The 18,513-nt window shown below is 41.0% G+C and overlaps 1 protein-coding gene across 1 annotated transcript; it reads left to right on the top strand.

Moving 5' to 3' along the window:
• Positions 1-12,272: 12,272 nt before the first annotated feature.
• On the top strand, positions 12,273-17,989 carry LOC311039530 (acyl-coenzyme A thioesterase 1-like; the record flags this gene model as incomplete). The annotated part of the gene is made up of 10 exons (XM_084049466.1): positions 12,273-12,794; positions 13,583-13,682; positions 13,790-13,980; positions 14,095-14,258; positions 14,485-14,604; positions 15,584-15,666; positions 15,775-15,868; positions 16,509-16,589; positions 16,671-16,812; positions 17,859-17,989. The coding sequence occupies exons 1-10, from the start codon at positions 12,521-12,523 to the stop codon at positions 17,987-17,989; spliced, it is 1,380 nt and encodes a 459-aa protein (XP_083905592.1). The 5' UTR covers positions 12,273-12,520.
• Positions 17,990-18,513: the final 524 nt, after the last annotated feature.

The following is an 18,513-nucleotide window of genomic DNA, read 5'->3' as shown; positions in this document are numbered from 1 at the left end:
TCCTTCATATGGGATGGTATCAGGATTGGTTTTCAAAGCAGCAGGTGTAGGTTTTGTTGGCGCTACTTTTATCCACCATTCAAGGCCATTTTGATTTCCACAGACGTATCAGTTTACAGTAACCTCTGAGAGCCTGGCTAGTGGCTACACGAGACTACCGCCTGTATACTGTGCTAAAATATGCTGTATCATATACATTGCAAAGAAACACAACTTGCTGCATCCTTGTTTGGTTAAAATGTATAAATTAATAAATCATACATTTTACAATTCTGTATTTAGTTTGCATGCTCTTGTATGTGATCTCTAATCCAGCTACGGGTACTGTAGGTCCAGTATCATTTTGCTTTGTCATGTTATACTTTTATCACGAAGGCAAAGGAAAATCCTCAGTGTGAATTAATGCATTAAATCTGTGAGTGGATAAAAGTAACCAAATGGACCCATGGTTCCATTTGGTTTCATTTGTACACTCTTTACTGTGCATTATAGGCTGGTTAACACAACCTGCTACTAAAATTACATTCATAATTTCCTCATAAAAGTCACACTAGTAATCAAGATTTGTTGGGAAAATATCCCTGCTACCAGGATATGTGATATATACTGTATGGTAAGACTTGAGACAAGCTATATTTCAGGTTTGTACTGCAGTGTGTCTCATCTCCCTGTCATAGAGATGAAGACCTTCATCAGCTCATGTTGATGTTTCTGGCTTAAATGCGTGGGTAGGTTGGGGGCTGGAGGCTGCAATCAGAATGTGATGTTCGAGACAGAGAGGATATGCGAGGAGGAGATGGGTAACGATGATGAACTCATGTGTTCTGATGATAGGATGGGGAATTCACAATTCAAAACATGTCACGCTTTTATGTCCTTTGATGTGCACCACCATATCGTCGCTGTCGGGCAGAAACCTTGTATTTCCATATTTCAAAGTTTTTTGGTAAATTAATGCCCTACTTTGTAGTACAAGAGTGTCACACAAAAGTAGCGAATATATCAGATCTACAAGCTCACGGCGTGAACTTCTAGATTGCTATTTTTGCAGGTGAGCCACGAGTGGGAGGGGAATGTGGGGAAGTTACCAGGATACATAATCTTTTACAAAACGTATCTGTCTAACTTTTGATTCCTGCTTTGTGATTTTTTTATATTATGTGAAAAGTTCAAAACAGATCCTCAGTCTAGATCATCTGTTGGCATGTAATGCTTACGTTCGTATGTAAATGTTTTGCTATTTATGTATTCTAATGTTATGTTTCTATTTCCTTTTTTTAATGTTTTGGGGACTCATTTGGGAAATGAGCTCTATGCTAAATCGGGCAAATTCACACATAATTATGACATGAACATGTAATCCATAATCATGTTTCAGCGTTCAATGTGCACTGTTCCTGCCAAAAAACAACAACAACAACAAGAAGACCCCGCCCACCCATTACATAAGGTTTCCTCTGAGTCCTGACTTGATTATTTAGAAAAAATATCAAATGAAGGTTCAACAAGTTCTTCTCCATGACCTTATTTCCCCTTATTACATCCCCTTACACCAAGAGAATGTTTGCATGTGTTTGAGTGACTCTGTGGTGTGTGCGTGCATGCGTGTGGCCGTGTGCATGTGTGTGAGTGAGAGTGAGCGTGCGTAAGGTGAGAAGAACCATACTCATTACATGAGTGGTGTCTGTTTCTTCGAGTGAGAATCTAAACAGAAACACATGTTGCATGCTGACGCACACCAGATGTTATCATTCCTTGAAACATGCTGTGATACAGTATGTGAATTGATGTTATCATTCCTTGAAGCATGCAGTAATATGGTACATACCATGAAGAAGCGCAGGTTGACTCAGGGGTCTATGGAACCACTGTAAACGTAAAACAGAGTGTGGACGATTAACACATTGCGCTCACAGACTGACACTACGCACATACAAGTACACCCACGTTTACTCACATTAATGTCATTCATCATTCGTCATTCACACCAATATATTATACATATAATCCTCCCTGCTGTCCTTGACCCAACATATGACCCACTTCATGGGAGGGGAGGCCTTGAAGGCCACCTGTGCTCTTTGTAATATGATGCTAAGGATGAAAGTTGGAGCTCTCGTCTCATGCATGGCAAGTTTAATTACATCGGGTCGAAGGTGTAAAACCGTACCTTCTCCAAACTGACACGAATGAATAAATGGCACTACAGAGTTCGGAAGACTCGCTGAGTTCCCGGAAATACAGCTATTTTCTTCTTTTCTTTTTACTGAGCCTGTGGGGTGCATTGTTGCTTATGGTACCAAACTCTACGGGAGAGGAAGAGGAAGTGCATTGTTTAAGGGAGGAAGTGCAGATGAATGTGTCGATGGAGAGGCCCAAGACTTTAAAATGGAAAAGCTTTCATCTTAAAGACCTTGGGTGGAGCTCCATCCTGTGCCAAGGATTAAAGTGGTCTATATCTCACTATACATCATTCTAGAGCCTTGTCTTCCCTCTACACCATACCATAACTCACTCACTCTCTTTCTCTCTCTCTCTCACCAACCCAGTCGCAGTGTTTTTTTTATAACCAGTTCACCATTTCTCCCTCTTCCTCTGATTCTTTTGTGTTTTTTCATTCGATAAGAATTTGGCTTGCATCTGAGATATCTTTTCACCAGGCACTGTGTGAATTAGGAAGTTAGGGCCAAAGCAAATAGCTTTGTACCAACGAGAGCTCTGCAGTGCCACTAGCAACAGCTTGATAAACAGACAACCACAGGCCAAATACACACTCCAAAAATGCTGGAGGGGGATTTTGTTTGTATGCAATGCCGCTACAATACCACTCTCAAAATGTCACATGTTCGCAAATGAAGAATCTCTAGTGTTTACATGAAGTGAGTGTTGTTGTTTGTCTGTGCAGGAAGTGGTTTCCCTATCTAAGTCCTTCCTCATGCCCTAGAGATCAGCCAGGCACAGTTTAGGCAAAGCTTAGGAAGGCATCTCAATTTCTCAACAATCTGTTCTGACAGGATTTTCATAAAGCAATTTAATAGACATTTCATTGTCCCTTTTTCACACTGTATAGCACTACGCACTCACCCAATGTTGGTTTTGTACAATTCTAGGGACATCCCATTGACTTAATTAATTCCGTTTCTCATTACCCAATCCTTAACCATAACCGATCTAACCCTAAAACAAACAGAAGGCCTATGAAAAAGTAATTGAGGTCATGACACCAATTTTTCAAATGTGTTCCAAATCAGCTAATTTGTCCTAACATGTAGCCTATGTCAGGAATGAACACACACACACACACACACACACACACACACACACACACACACACACACACACACACACACACACACACACACAGTGCAATGTATACTAAATTGTGTGAGATCAGGCTGCACACACACACACACACCACATGCGCGCGCGCGCGCGCGCACGCACGCACGCACACACACACACACACACACACACACACACACACACACACACACACACACACACACACACACACACACACACACACACACACACACACACACACACACACACACACACACACACACACACACACACACACACACACACACACACACACACACACACACACACACACACACACACAGTGGATCATTTTACTACCACCCAAAAGAGATAACAGGTGTTGGTGCAAAGGCATGTTCTTACACAACAGTTCTATGCTACTGTATATCAGAGCTATTGGTGCCAAAGCTCTTAAAGAAACCTCCAATAACAGCTATAAGCCATAGTACTGTTTGCTTAAGGAGATGTTTTCCATTTAACTTGCAGACAGAGCTTTGGGGAGAGGAGCTGTACACTTAGCTGGGATTGGGTAGAAATCTCACATCTGGTAGACATATGGCTGAATGTGTTTTTGAGTGTGTGCTTGCGTGTGAGTGCATGTACAGTATGCGTGCGTGCGTGCAGAATTGTAGATGAAACCTAACCGTTGAACTACTGTAATCCTGAAGGATACTTGCTTAAGTTAGGCGGCAGTGGCTCAAGGGTAGAGTGGCCGGTAGAGCGGCCTGATGGCAACCGCAGGGTTCCCAGTTCGATCCTGGGCTACCCCAGAGTTGGTGTCAAAGTGTCCTTGTGCAAGACGCTGAACCCCTAATTGCTCCTAGGTTGGTGCCTTGCATGGTTTCCACCGACTTGCCATCGGTGTATGAATGGGTGAATGTAATGCACAATCTATGTAGGGCGCTTTGGATAAAAGCGCAATATAAATGCACCATTTATTTAAGTTAGAGTTTCAGACATGATGGAAACATAGATACATCCTCTTACACTGCTGATGACATGCAGTGAGGTATGTGGCATTTATTGCGTGTGTGTGTGTGTGTGTGTGTGTGTGTGTGTGTGTGTGTGTGTGTGTGTGTGTGTGTGTGTGTGTGTGTGTGTGTGTGTGTGTGTGTGTGTGTGTGTGTGTGTGTGTGTGTGTGTGTGTACGCGTGTGCGTACGTGTGCATGAGCGTGCGTGTGTGCGTGTGTGTGTGTGCATGTATGTGTGAGTGAGAAGAGAGAGAGAGAGTGTGTGACACCCAGGCCAGAACTAGACTCACGTGGTCAGACTATATCACAGCGTGGATAAGTGTCTGGTGATCCTATGAGGACGTTTTTTTTTTCCAAGGGGCGGGATCAAACAAATCAGACCCTCAACAAGTTTTACATGTGAGCACAAAATGTCATCAGTTACAATTTACTACATGATCAAACAAGGAACTTGCAGAGAGTGTCCCGATGGCCATCCAGGCCTTTATCAAAGTATTCTAATTGTCAGGTCAGGTCCCAGTCCAAGCCAGGAATCCCTGGACTAGAAGGATTGTTTAGGCTCCTTCCAGTAAAATAATTAATATTTATAGATTATAGATAGATTAATAGAGCAACCCACTGTCCAGAGCTGTTTTTTGGCCTATAGCAGGCATGCGATGGGACAAACAGGGACATTTAAAAACTCTGACTTTAGGGATATTACTTCTAACCAGGGTGATTTACCGTAACGGCTGGACAGTCCCAAAGCAGAAGAGAAATGAAATCTTGGTGTTTGTCATCCAGTTTGGATAACTGGGGTAATACATCAGCATGGTGTCCCATATTCCAGCGGTCCTTAGACACTCACACTGTCCCAGCTTTCAGTCAATCATAACATCGATGTCTAAAAGGCCCTGTGCCACAGTGAATAATAAACACAGTAGTGTCATAATCAGATTCACAAAGACTTTAAAATAGTCTCACCTTAAAAATAATTTGAAGTAAAACAAGGGAAAAACACCGTTGCCCAGGCTCCTCCAACTTGTAATAAACACAATAAAATACATGATACATCAGACACACTGGACAAAAGGCTTCACATCACACACAATAAAAAGCTAAAAGAAGGACACTCATGAAGGAAGTTGAGCCAATGGTAGATGTGGTCAGAGGTTCACCCCGGTCCGCCCAGTCTATGTGTCTGAGCAAAACACTTAACCCGGTTCTGCTCCCTGGGCGGCGCAGTATTAAATGTGGGCTATTTGTTATTCAAATGGAATCAAATAAAACGTAGGGCCAAAACCATATTTCTTTTAATTAAACATAAAATAAATAGGGCTCTTCTATATTCATCAGCATCTACTGATGCTGTAAGGATTTAACGGAAGTAGCTTCGCATAATCTGAAACCCTCCACATACAGTTTTATTTGAGGACAGGCGACCTGGAATGACACCCAATTGGTCTAGAATGCACTATAGATGGAACTACCTTCTCCAAGCGAAGTGCAAGACTCTTGTTTTGGAAACAAAGAGATGATGGCCCTGCACATAGAGGGGTGTGGATTCAGATTCTAATCCTTCCAGTAAATATGGATAAAGCTGCTCTTTAAAACACTTACAGGATTCAATCCCCAGGCCGTCATCCCCTAGAGTTCTTCCCAAAGCCATCTTCATGATTGTAATCTCAATCTCAGCCTGCATAACAGGAGCATCAAGCACATAACTATCCACCAAATTGAAGCCTTAAAAGAATGTATCCAATTCAGCTTTATTATTTACTGCACCTCAGACTTTGGAGTAGTAAATAAATAATACATTTTAAAAGCTTAAAAAAAATATAGCTGCATCACATTGTAACACATTCTCATTCTCAATTGCTACCGTTGTCTTCTCTCCAGTTACAAAATATGATCTACGCAAATGGAAAAGAGCAAATGCTGTCACCTCATGTCTAAGCCTCTATGCAAGTCTGCCCTAGTGGTGAGGTATGAGTTTCTCAGTTCTAATTTGGATGGATCCAGCATGTGCTGCTCTTCTGATCTCTCAAGTTTTATGTTTAATTGGTATTTTACCCCAATGGGCTTTTCTTTTCTCAGCTGAGGAGAAACTGACGAGTCAGGCCACAGTCTGCTGTCCCAGACTGTGGCCACACATAACAAATAATTTAAATTGAACAAGATCTAATTTCCTATGAGGACATTTTGTACATCATATTTTTACAATACAATTTTCAAGAAATTGTGTATTGTGTCGCCACTATCTAGATTTGTATGGGTGGGCCAAAAGAAAACATGTGAAGCTGTGGCATGGTCTCAAGAACATTTTGAACCAAAGACATCATAATGCATTCTATCCTAGTGTAGTTATGTGTCCCAGAATATTAAAAAAAAAGTACTATTGAGCATCTGGGTTGACTGAGCACCACAGATCTGTTACAAAAAGCTGACATTGAAATTCCCGCCTGTTGACAGATATCTGTTTGTCTGTGGGACACTGTCTAAGAGGGGGAATAAATCCATTGCAGGGTTACAAACTATTTCTTAGTGGCTTCTCTGATAACGTAGTGATTGAATCTCCATCGCAGTAAGCAAGATGGGATGAGGAGGCTGGTCAGGATTTGGCATTGGTCTTAATGTACACAATCTACCTCTGGGGCCGGCTAGACCTGAAAATAAAGAAATACTAAAGCTTAAGAAGTAGTGAAAATAGCAGATCTACAAGCTCACCAAGCTATTTTCACTAGTTTGGGTGCCGGGCAAACGTCTAATTTCTCTTTTGGGTCTTGAAAGTTTGGGAACCACTGGGCTAGACGATTGGGCGTTCAAGTATGTAGCATCGAATTTTGTCCAACTCACATTCTCACTCACTCTCTCACTCACATAACCTGTGGGCTGAGGCCCACTGGTGGGCCATGAGGATATTGCAAGTGGGCCCCCAAATAACTGGAAAAACACTAAGAATTTTAATGATAATGTAACATTCATATTACAAAATGTATGTAAAAAGAATGTTCATGGTATTTTTTCTTTAAAACCTTGAAAAATGAGTTTTCATTGTGATACCGATAAATAGGACTTAAGGACTTAAAGCACACACTGTTAGTTCCGTTGATCGAAGCCGAAACACAATCGATTGATCATGAACATAAACATGCTTTGAAAATGCCCACCCATCTGACTACTTAACACGGCAGCGTGTTAAGTGGTCAGATGGGTGGGCCACGAACACTTTTAAGATTTTCAAGTGGGCCCAGATCCAGAAAAGGGTAGAAAAAGGCTGGTAATCCTTAAAGGACGACTTCACCCATTTTCAACCTATCTTCATATAATTGGTCCTCACTCCTCACTAATGTTCATGATAAAATGGGACAATTTTTTTCTACTCGGTTTGTCATAGGAGGGCTGTGGACACTTCAGAAACCCGCCTAGCAGTGACATCATCGTTAGGCAGATTCTACTTTTCAAACAAGATTTCTCATTTTATAAAATAAAAGTAAATAGACAAAAATGGTACTATATTATAATGAGCATTAGTGAGGACCAATTATATAAAGATAGGTTGAAAATGGGTGAAGTCATCCTTTAATGTAGGCCTATTCCATATCTAACCAACTTATCTTCAAGAATGATCATGAGAAATCAGCCCTGTAAAATAATGTGCACAGGGGATCTCTTTCATACATCTAGTAGTTGAGCAGAAAGCTATACTGTATGTGTGTGTATTTGGGGGGGGGGTCAACAGGTCTCTGTAAACTTTAGAGTGCAGAGTGTACTTTCCATTGTTGATTACGGTAAGTCATGCAAGTGAGCAAGAACACAGCTGTAAAATGTTTTCGATGCTGTGCCTCACAGTAAAAAGAAAAAGGGGGTGGGGGGGGGTAGAAAGGAGAGATAAGAGGGTGCTTACTTTTTGCTACTGGAAACCAGGAAAAGGGGAGACGTGGCTGTGGGGAGGATCTGTGTGTTCAACTCTTTGGCACCTGATGACTCGTCAACAACCTATCAAAGAAAAATGTGCATAGGATATTGTCCAACACAGTATAGACTAGATATTGCTGGTAATAGACTCAGACATACTGTTCTTTTCTTATTTTTTTCTTAGCTGTGTGGCAATGTTTCTGGCCCATTTAGAAGTATCTGCCGACTCCTTGATACCCAACATGCAACCCGTTAAAAATGTTCGACTTGTTTTTCCTCTTACTGTTTCCGGTAGTCTGGTTGGTTTTACTCAATCCTGATTGTTTCAACAACGTGTTACCAAGTCTGACAATTACATTTGTGTCCAGTTGGTACATTTGTAGACAATCAAGCATCTAGTGCATACATGGGCAACTGGCGGCCCGGGGGCCACATGAGGCCCCCACCTTCACTTAATGCGGCCCGCAGGTTAATATCAGAATACTGACATATTATTGATTTCAGCTGTTACAATTGCAAACATGCAAACATGACCCACTTTAATTACTTCAGTCTATATTTGTAGCTTAATGACTAGTATCAAAATTCAATTGTCTTTTTTATGTCCAATGTATTTCTATAAGTATAACTAAATGCATTTGAAATTAAATACAAATGCTACTTTTCAGCATTCCAATTAAAAAATAGGAAAACAAAATCTGGATTCCAATTAAAAAATAGAAAAAATAGCAGATCTACAAGCTCAAAACACAGAACTAATTTTGCTACTTTTGTGTGACAGACTGGCGAAAAAACAGTATATGCAATGTGGCCCTCTGGAGTGAGTGTGGAAATATAGTGACCCTCTCCATCATCAATGTTGCCCACCCCGAATCTAGTGTGCCTTATTCACTTGTCACCTCTCGTGACTCTTTCAGTGTCGTGAGAAAATTGATTGGCTGAGAGGAGTTGATGATCAGAACCAGCGCTGCTTATAGCAGTGCCAAGAGCAAGACATCATATTACAACACACGACAAGTTAGAGTAACACATGCAATAAAGTGAAGACAGATGAAGAAACCCCTGGTTCTGGTGGACATTTTGCTCTTATGACAGGACTACTTGGGTATGACATAAGAGAAGAAGTGGCCGCAGTGTGCTATAAGATTCTCATTTATAACAACCTGCCAAGAACATTATCTGACACTAATTATGCAGAGTCCAGGGGAAAAATGCGCACATAATCTGATCAGACCAAGATTATTTGAGATGACTGCATCCTGTGTGGGCGCCAAACATTAAAAGGGACAGGCTTCTCATTGGGGTTTTTATCACTTGTTCAATAATTAGCACTCAGTAATTAGCAAGCTGATTGCAGAGACAAATGTTATGTAATGTTATGTTAGGTAAATGGCATCCAAAATAACCTGCCACAATAACTGAACTCAAGCAAAAGCAAGTACAGTATATCCTGTCAAGTTTATTGTGTGGGTGGGGGTGCAATATTTAAGCTCCACTGTTTATTGCTTATTCAACGTTTCGAAACGTTTCGAATACTCTGTGAGGGTGTTATCACATGTTCAATGTCTACATTTCAGCCTGCTAGGTCCTTGAGGATGCAAACGTTACATAAATAATGCCATATGCCAATCAAATAACCTACTTGGGAGCTGCCGCAATCAAATGTCAAGCACAGCCACATACAGTACATGTTCAAGCATGATTATAAGATATATTAGCTATGCACTGTAAAATAATGTGCACATCTGGAGGCTCGAATAAAGGTAGTATTTGAGAAAGCAATCTATGTGTGTGTGTGTGTGTGTGTGTGTGTGTGTGTGTGTGTGTGTGTGTGTGTGTGTGTGTGTGTGTGTGTGTGTGTGTGTGGGGGGGGGGGTTTCCATTGTTGATTACAGCTAAGTCATGCATCAAGTGAGCAAGAACACGGCTGTATAGAACATGGTTTCAGCAACAGGATGGGAGGGCTTATCCCCTTTAAAATGTTTTTTGGATGCTTTGCCTCATTCAGTAAATAAATTGAGGGGGGGGGGGGTAGAAAGGAGAGAAGTAGGGTGCTATAGCTTACTTTTTGCTACTGGATGACTGGATCTGAGGAGCATCTGTGGGTTCAAGTCTTCGGCACCTGATGACTCGCCAACAACCTATCAAAGAAAAATGTGCAAAGTGTAAAACAACTCTTGGAACATGTGCTACATAATCAGCTGTGTTTGCTAAGCATACACAGATGGTGATGTACCAGGCCGGCCCCCACTGCCCACATTACAAATGCAGCTTGTCATTGAGGAATGCTGTAGGCCTAATTAAATATCTATGTAGGTAATACAGAAGAGCGGGTACCTAAACATTGTGGCACCTCAATGTTAAATTGGCTGTTTTCCAAAATGTAAAAAAAAATGTAAAGTAGGCAATAAATGATTTGAACATGCAAGGTACGTCATTATCAGACCTTGTATTTACTTCTTGTTTATTTCTTTTGAAAAGAAGAAAAATATAGCCTATATATTTTTTTCTTTCATGATAATGTAAAAGCATATTCTAAATATTCACAATCTAATCTTTGAATTCAAATGTGTTTGAATAATTTTGGTGACTTGTAAAGTGTCGGGATGACATGCTCATAAATATGTTGCAGGAGATTTGTAGAGTAGGTACCGTGTTGATTGCATCAGGTGAGGACGAGACAGCTAGAAGTAATGTTTGAAAATAGCTACCTTAATTCCCTGAAAATAGCAAAATATGTGTTCAATGCTTTGTTACAGTAACTCTATAATAACCATATATATTGAGATTATATGTGTGTGTGCGTGTGTGTGTGTGTGTGTGTGTGTGTGTGTGTGTGTGTGTGTGTGTGTGTGTGTGTGTGTGCGTGCGTGCGTGCGTGCGTGCGTCTGTGTGTGTGTGTGTGTGTGTGTGTGTGTGTGTGTGTGTGTGTGTGTGTGTGGTGTGTGTGTGTGTGTGTGTGGACCTCACCTAAGTAGACTCTGTCTGTAGCTACACCCACTCACCTCTGCACCTAAATGGCCCTTTGCTCATGTAATGTGCCATGGAAGCACTCACTGTACTGATATGACCTAATGAGTGAAATTCCAAATACGGAATAAACTTTCACCATGCCACATTGAATGCCTGTCTTATTGTAAAATGTAAAATCATTGTAAAATGTGTAGCACATTGGCATACACACTATGGCACATTAGGAGTTTGTTATATATTTCTGGTAAAAATTATTGATCACTTATTTTGTAGCCTATGTCTGTGGCAAAAATAAAATATTGACGAAAAATGTCCAACATGGTGATGATGATCCCTGCCATAATGACTGGCTATACAGAAATAGCATTTTTAGCTAGAAATATTAGGCTTTTTTAAATGTCAGATGTTCAAGCATGTTCAAATCATGTTCAGACCATTTTCCAAGCCAATTCTTAGCCAATTTAACATTGTGGTGCACTGGTGCCCACAATGTTTAGGTGCCCAATCTTCCTGTATCCCCGCTATGCTGCATATAGATGTGTTGACTGTATTCAAATCACATAGCCTATTAAATTGCTCACCATTTCTTCTTAGCACACTTTGTTACAAAGAAAAACACTAAATGTGTGGAGGACAGAAGTGAACAAAGACCTGCATGTACATGTACAATACATGTTGATGCCGCCATCTATGGATGCCGCCTCATGTTTGTAGTCTAATAGTGACCTCTAGTGGCCCGGAAGGAAGTTTGAAATGACTAGTTCAGTGATGGTCTGTCATTTTAAAATTAAACACATTATTATTATTATTATTATTATTATTATTATTATTTATAATTAAAAGAAATAACACTTTTATAATTTGTCAAAACAAAGCAAATATTTGATTAAACGTTTAAGCTCTCTATCGCTCCCCCCTTCTCTCTCTCTCTCTCTCCACACACACACACACACACACACACACACACACACACACACACACACACAAAGTGTCAATTTAGGGGTCCCTGCAGTAGCCTACAGTGGAAGGTACAGTGATATTCCAATCCTGAAACCTTTATCTTGAAGGAAACCTTGACCAACGGATGCATTTCCGGTCATGTGTGGTCGCGCGGAATGTTTACTTTTAATTTTTGCCTTAATACTATACAAGTGCTACTGGATTAAGGAAAGTAGGCTCAGCAAGTTATTAAGAACCTATCACGCGGTAACGTTATGCACATGCTTAATTCCGAGAGTGATTTGACGTTATTGACGCTACTATAAGTGTCAAAAATCGACCTTGAGACAATGAGACTTAACTTGTGTTAAGTTATCTCAATCTGGTCTGGGCACAGTTGGTAATAGATAAGAATATGCTGACTCGTCTCGTTTGTAATATCGCCGCTGTTACAGCTCAGTGCAGATGTTTGGTACTTCCCCGTAGGTGGTCGTCCGCCACTATGAGTGTATTTCCAATCCTCTCTGTTCTCCCCTCACGGGCTCTGGTGGATGAGAAGTTCAAGGTAGTGGTGAAGAACCTTCCACCAGGGACTCCAGTGACGCTCCATTCCCTTCACCACTCTGAAGACAAGGACTACTGGGAGGCTTATGGTCACTATGTCACTGATGACAGGGGCTCTGTCTCTGGTGGGTATATGACTGTTCATTATGCATAGGAAGAGGAATACTTACAGGCTGCTTTTGGGTTGTTTTCCCTGATACAACGTGCAGAAGACATGCTTTGATGGTCTGGCATTTAAATGTAAACATAAATGCATTCATGTTTATGTGATTGAGACCCTGGGGGCATGCACACAGGATATTGAATATTTGTATTTCATTGCATCAAATCAGCAAGCTAGTTTTGCATGCAGATTGGTCATTCGGAAGGCAAGCACACTAGCCTTTTCTTTTTCTTTTTTACCACCAGGTCGTTATGATAAGGCATAGGGAGAGCAGTGGTGGAAAAAGTACTCACATTTTTTACTTAAGTAAAGTATCAATACTTCAATGTAGACATACTCTGTTACGTCCGGAATTCAAAATGTACGTGAGTAAAAGTACAAAAGTATTGGTTTCAAAATGTACTTAAAGTACGAAAAGTAGAAAGTACTCATTATGCAGAATGTCTCATTTCACAAGTTTTCAAATGTATAAAATGTGTAAAAATCTTTTGAAAATAGACAATCTACAAGCTCACATGCAAGGCATTGTGAGCTTGTAGAACGGCCGAAATGTAGGGCTGAAGTGGTTAATGTATGTTTTGTAATTATAATCAAAATCAAGTCGACAAAGTAACTAGTAACTAAAGCTAGTTTTGCATGCAGATTAGTCATTTGGAGGGCACACTAGCCTTTTCTCTTTTTTTTTTACCAGAATGACAGCACATTTAAAAAAAGCTGTTGTTGCAAATCACTTTTTGTTTACATTTGTAGTCTCTGATGATGCCAGTGTTGGAGGAACATACACAGGAAAAGAGCCCATGGGTTTGCTGTGGAGTATGCGGCCTATCCCTGGGAGTCGAACTGGCCTCAGGTGAAGACTCACAAAGACTGATTTGCATTGTCATACTTTAGTTGGCTCATTCTGGTATTTAAACCTGCCTTGTACCTTGCGGTTTGTTCTTCCCTTTATTCTCTCAGGTTGAGGAAGTTGGATGTCCGCACCCCCATGATGGTGCTCATCTCCATGTACAGAGGCCATGTTGTGGAGGGCTTCAGGGAGCAGCCTCCCATGGCCTCAGTGGTCACAGAGAGATCGTACATGGCACCAGGTGTCCAGAGGATAGACATCCGAGAGAGAGGAGTCAGAGGGACACTGTTCTTACCTCCAGGTATACCAGCAGTCTGAGAAACTCATTACTCTGTTCTTTATCTTCTCCCATAGCAATGTCAGCGCACATTCAAAGAGTTTTATTGCTGTGATAAGATGTATTACTTTCTCTCAGGTCCAGGACCGTTCCCTGGGGTGCTGGATATGTGGGGAGGGGGTGGAGGACTGGTGGAGTACCGTTCTGCCCTCTTGGCATCTCATGGTTTCGTTTCTATGGCGTTGGAGTATCTCTCTGCTGACAAGCTCAGAACGGCAGATGTTGAGTTCAACTATTTTGAGGTACTGTATGTATGTAGTCAGTCTCGCTTGTGTCTTCATCATCCTCTCCTCTAAGACTTTGTGTAGTAGACTAATTACCTGCAAGCGCTTTGTGGGTACAAAGTCCGGCTTGTTGAACTGTCACCCAGTGGAGAGGTAAGTTTGTCACGTTTCAAGCTGATATGATCTGATGCATGATGTTCTTTTTCTTGCCCGGTGGAACCATCGTTATCTCGTAACTTTACAGACGGCGTTTAATATCGTCCAGGAGCATCCTCTGGTGATCAAAGACAGAGTTGGGCTGTTTGGTCTTTCCTTCGGCACATCTGTGTCCCTCTCCTTGGCAGCTCACTCCAACTTTATTAGTGTGAGTATTTGTCCGCCACAGTTTACATGGTCATGGTGACAACAGTTTCACATATACTTCTAGCTGGTCAGGGTCAACAGGAGTCACTTTTACAAACCTTTTCAAAGTCTGGCTGCCTGTTATTTCTAAGAAAACTTTTAACCTTTGACAAAAAACATTCTATTTTGAGAATCATAAACCAAGTGCACTTATAAGCTTGAAATTCTTAACACTAATGGAAGGTGTCCCATGCTAACTTGACAGATAACAGACTGAATGCAGTGAATGGTGAATGCAGTCTAAAGCTGAATGTATACTTATTTACAGCATTAATTCATTCATTTCTAGTTATTTCTAATGAGTAACATTGTCGTTCCACAGAGCATAAATTAAGCTTCAGATTTTTACCATATTCTTCAGTTTTTAGACAGGATGATATAAAGAAATAGACTGAAAAGTGTTTTAGATTGCCTGTTTAAAGGAACACTTCAACTTTCTTCTATTTCTCGCTCTATTTTCTCAGTGGCGGGCTCTAGATAGATACACATTTTACCTCACCCCATCACTGGCAAGGATTTTAAAGAAAAACTGCAGCCTTTCTATTTCTGGAACATTAGCATGATAAGATAGTAGCCGCGTGCATTTTTTTTATATCGAGTCTGAAAATCCACTGATGATGTCATTTTTTGAGCTATCCACTCTCAGTCTGCCTCTCAGGCACAGAATGAGTAGTCAGAAATGTCGTGTTAGTGACCAATGTATGGAGATACGGTTGAAAAAAGGTGGAAGTGTTCCTTTACCAATTAAAGACTGTGAATAAAGACCCCATATTAAGTGGCATTGCTTTATGATGCTACTTTGGCGCTATTTGCCTACTGTGTTAGTACAAGTGTGTATCTTTGTATTTCTAAATAGTTTTGCGTCATGCAGGCACGTAGTGTACGGCGTGGCACATTCCCATTATTAAAGTGTAATAAGCATAATAAATATTGTGTTCTAGCCTCGTTGCTGTGTTTGTATCAGTGGTAGCCATGTCCATCCAGTCAACAAGAACCTATTCGACGTATTTCGTGAGATAGAGAAGTAAGTATCTTGCTTCATGCTAACATGCATATAATACATGGTATACCCTGTTAATAAGACCCTGACCTTACTGCAGCAATGATGAGATGTACGTCCTTGTCTTGTCAGGAATGCGTACAAGATAAGATTTGATGAGCAGAATCGTGTAATCCAGAGAGACTTGATCCTACCAATCCCCACTGACCTCGATCATATAGTAGATGTAAGTACATATACTGTTAAAAGAAATGCTGTTGTGACAAATTGGTAATGAAACCAAAGTGTAAAACAATTCAACTCCAATTAGCCATAGCGGTGAGAGTAAGGGATGGCCTTTAAACCAGGGGTCTTCAACAGGGGGTCCGGGACCCCTAGGGGGTCCTCAGAGTTACTACAGGGGGTCCGCCAAATCTTTGTGTGATAGGATTTTTTATTTTACCGTAACCACCTGAACCCCCTGGCATCCATTTTCTGAGGATTACTTTAGCCAAAAATAGCAGATCTACAAGCTCACAACGCCTCGCGCTGCGAGCTTGTAGATCGGCTATTTTTGGCAAAGAGGCGTAAGAGGTAAAAAAAAAAGAGCAGACCACGTAAACAAAAAATGTTGAATATGAAACACAATTTTATACGATGTAGAGGGGGTCCCTGCTTCATCTCTCTCTCAGCTAGGGGGTCCTTGGGCTGAAAACGTTGAAGACTCCTGCTTTAAACCATTAAAGTCTACCATACCAGCCCTGACAAAAAAGGATAGTAGGAATTTGTATTTTAAAACTAAATGTGGTCGCCACAAAGTCCAAGTTTCTGTTTTTAAATGCTAATAAACAATACTGCTCTGAATCTATGGTTGAATGTTCTGGAAGGTTGGGAGGATACGGTGTCCAGTACTGTTGGTCAACGGTGATGACGATCAGAACTGGGCCACAGTGGAGTCTGCTGAGGCTGTGAGTGCACCCAAACACTCTCACATATCTCTTTTAGTTCCATGATTGAGTAGGACTGACTTCACTCCGTTTCCTCCTCAGATAACCAAGATGATGCATGCAGCAGGCAATGAGCACCTGTTGACCGTACTCACCTACCCCGATGCTGGACACCTTATCGAGCCCCCCTACTCACCACACTTCCAAGCCAGCAACTTCATAGTACAGGGCACGCGTGAGAAGGGTGAAGATCTATACATACGTTTGAACACCCACACACAAACACACACGTGCGCACACACTGCACAATGAAATGTAAGAATAGGCTCTGTGCATTACTGTAGTTCCCTTTCCTAGAAGGTGGCATTAGAAAAGCAAGACCCGCAATCTCCGCTTTACTTCTCATACCTGTGTGACATAGGTGGCCGCCTCTTTGGGAGACCAGAAGTAGGTTGTGAGTCTATTATTTCAATGGGAGAAGTGAACGTGAACAGAGCTTCTGACTGGTCCTTTGGCCCTAGGTCACTGAACTAAATATTGGACCCATTCTACACAATGGCCACACATCTTCCAAACCTCATTCTGAAACGAAAACTAAAAAATAAAGAACATTTTCAGAGAGGTTAAAATCAGTTTAAAATCCAATTTGTTATCAACTTTTTTCTCGCACCCTCGCGAGATCTAGCAACAGTAATAAAAGGACGTTCACGAGATCTGACGTCAGACTATTAGGAGACCATTCGGGTACCATTTCGCACCTAGTGGTGAAGCGTGGGGTGGCGCATCTTCCAAAAATAATTGAGCATCATTGATTTGATTGGCTCAGCCAAAACACATATGAAAGTGTTGTGTGTTTCCAGTTCAAATCTGCTGATGAGCCAATCAAATGAAGCTATGGGAAACTGGGAAAAACACAGAACAGGGAATGTTTATGTCACCTTCTGGAAAAGGGAACTGCAGTTATGCACAGATGTTTGGACCAAATATAGTACTAATTAAAAATATCTCATCAATATTCACATTAACTAGGAGCCATTTTAATGTTAAGATTTTGTTTTTCAACTAATTTTGGTACAGTATATAGCAACATAATTTTTTTGTAATTTCTGAATAAATATTTGAAGTTTTTCATAAAACTAGGGACAGGTTCTGATAAAGTGAGCGTGTGTGTGTGTTAGTATAAGACCCACATGATCAACAATAGCCCTAGAATGGCTGATATTCCATACATTGTATGTATTCTATATACAGCCATAATTATTGGTTAATTAATAATAATTTGTTTTGCAGTGATTATGCTGTGGGGTGGACAGACCAAACCTCATGCAGATGCTCAGGAAGACTCTTGGGAGAAGATCTTGGCGTTTCTCCAACAGCATCTGTATCCCAGCCCTCTCTCTGTCCCTCAGGCCAAGCTGTGACACACACACACACACACACACACACACACACACACACACACACACACACACACACACACACACACACACACACACACACACACACACACACACACACACACACACACACACACACACCAACAAGCCTTGTTAACCTTACTGTATTGTTAATCATAGGGAAACCAGAAGGGCCTCTACAGTATGTTTGAATGTAAAATGTATTATTTATGATTAACACGTCCTTCAATGAGTACCCCTCCCGTTTGTATGCGAGAGCTGCCGAAAACTTCTGGGAACTCAGATTATTCAATGACTGACTTTCAGGCCTAAAGCCACAGTTGTAAGATATTATTATTCAAGGTCCAGTGATGAGAAATCTCACGCAAAGCCCTGTGCACTATAATAGTGTGCCAGTAATCTCAGGTGAGATCAGTCAAGTAATCTCAATTATTTGATTGAAAATGTCATGTATGTTGACTGAAAGATTAAGAATTCAGTGATTAAAAGTGATTGTTTATGCTTCATGGTATATAGTTATTTATTAT

This window comes from Gymnoscopelus microlampas (genome assembly GCF_963454915.1).
Source record: "Gymnoscopelus microlampas genome assembly, chromosome: 23".
Taxonomy (NCBI): domain Eukaryota; kingdom Metazoa; phylum Chordata; class Actinopteri; order Myctophiformes; family Myctophidae; genus Gymnoscopelus; species Gymnoscopelus microlampas.
This window is presented reverse-complemented; position numbering and strand designations above follow the sequence as displayed.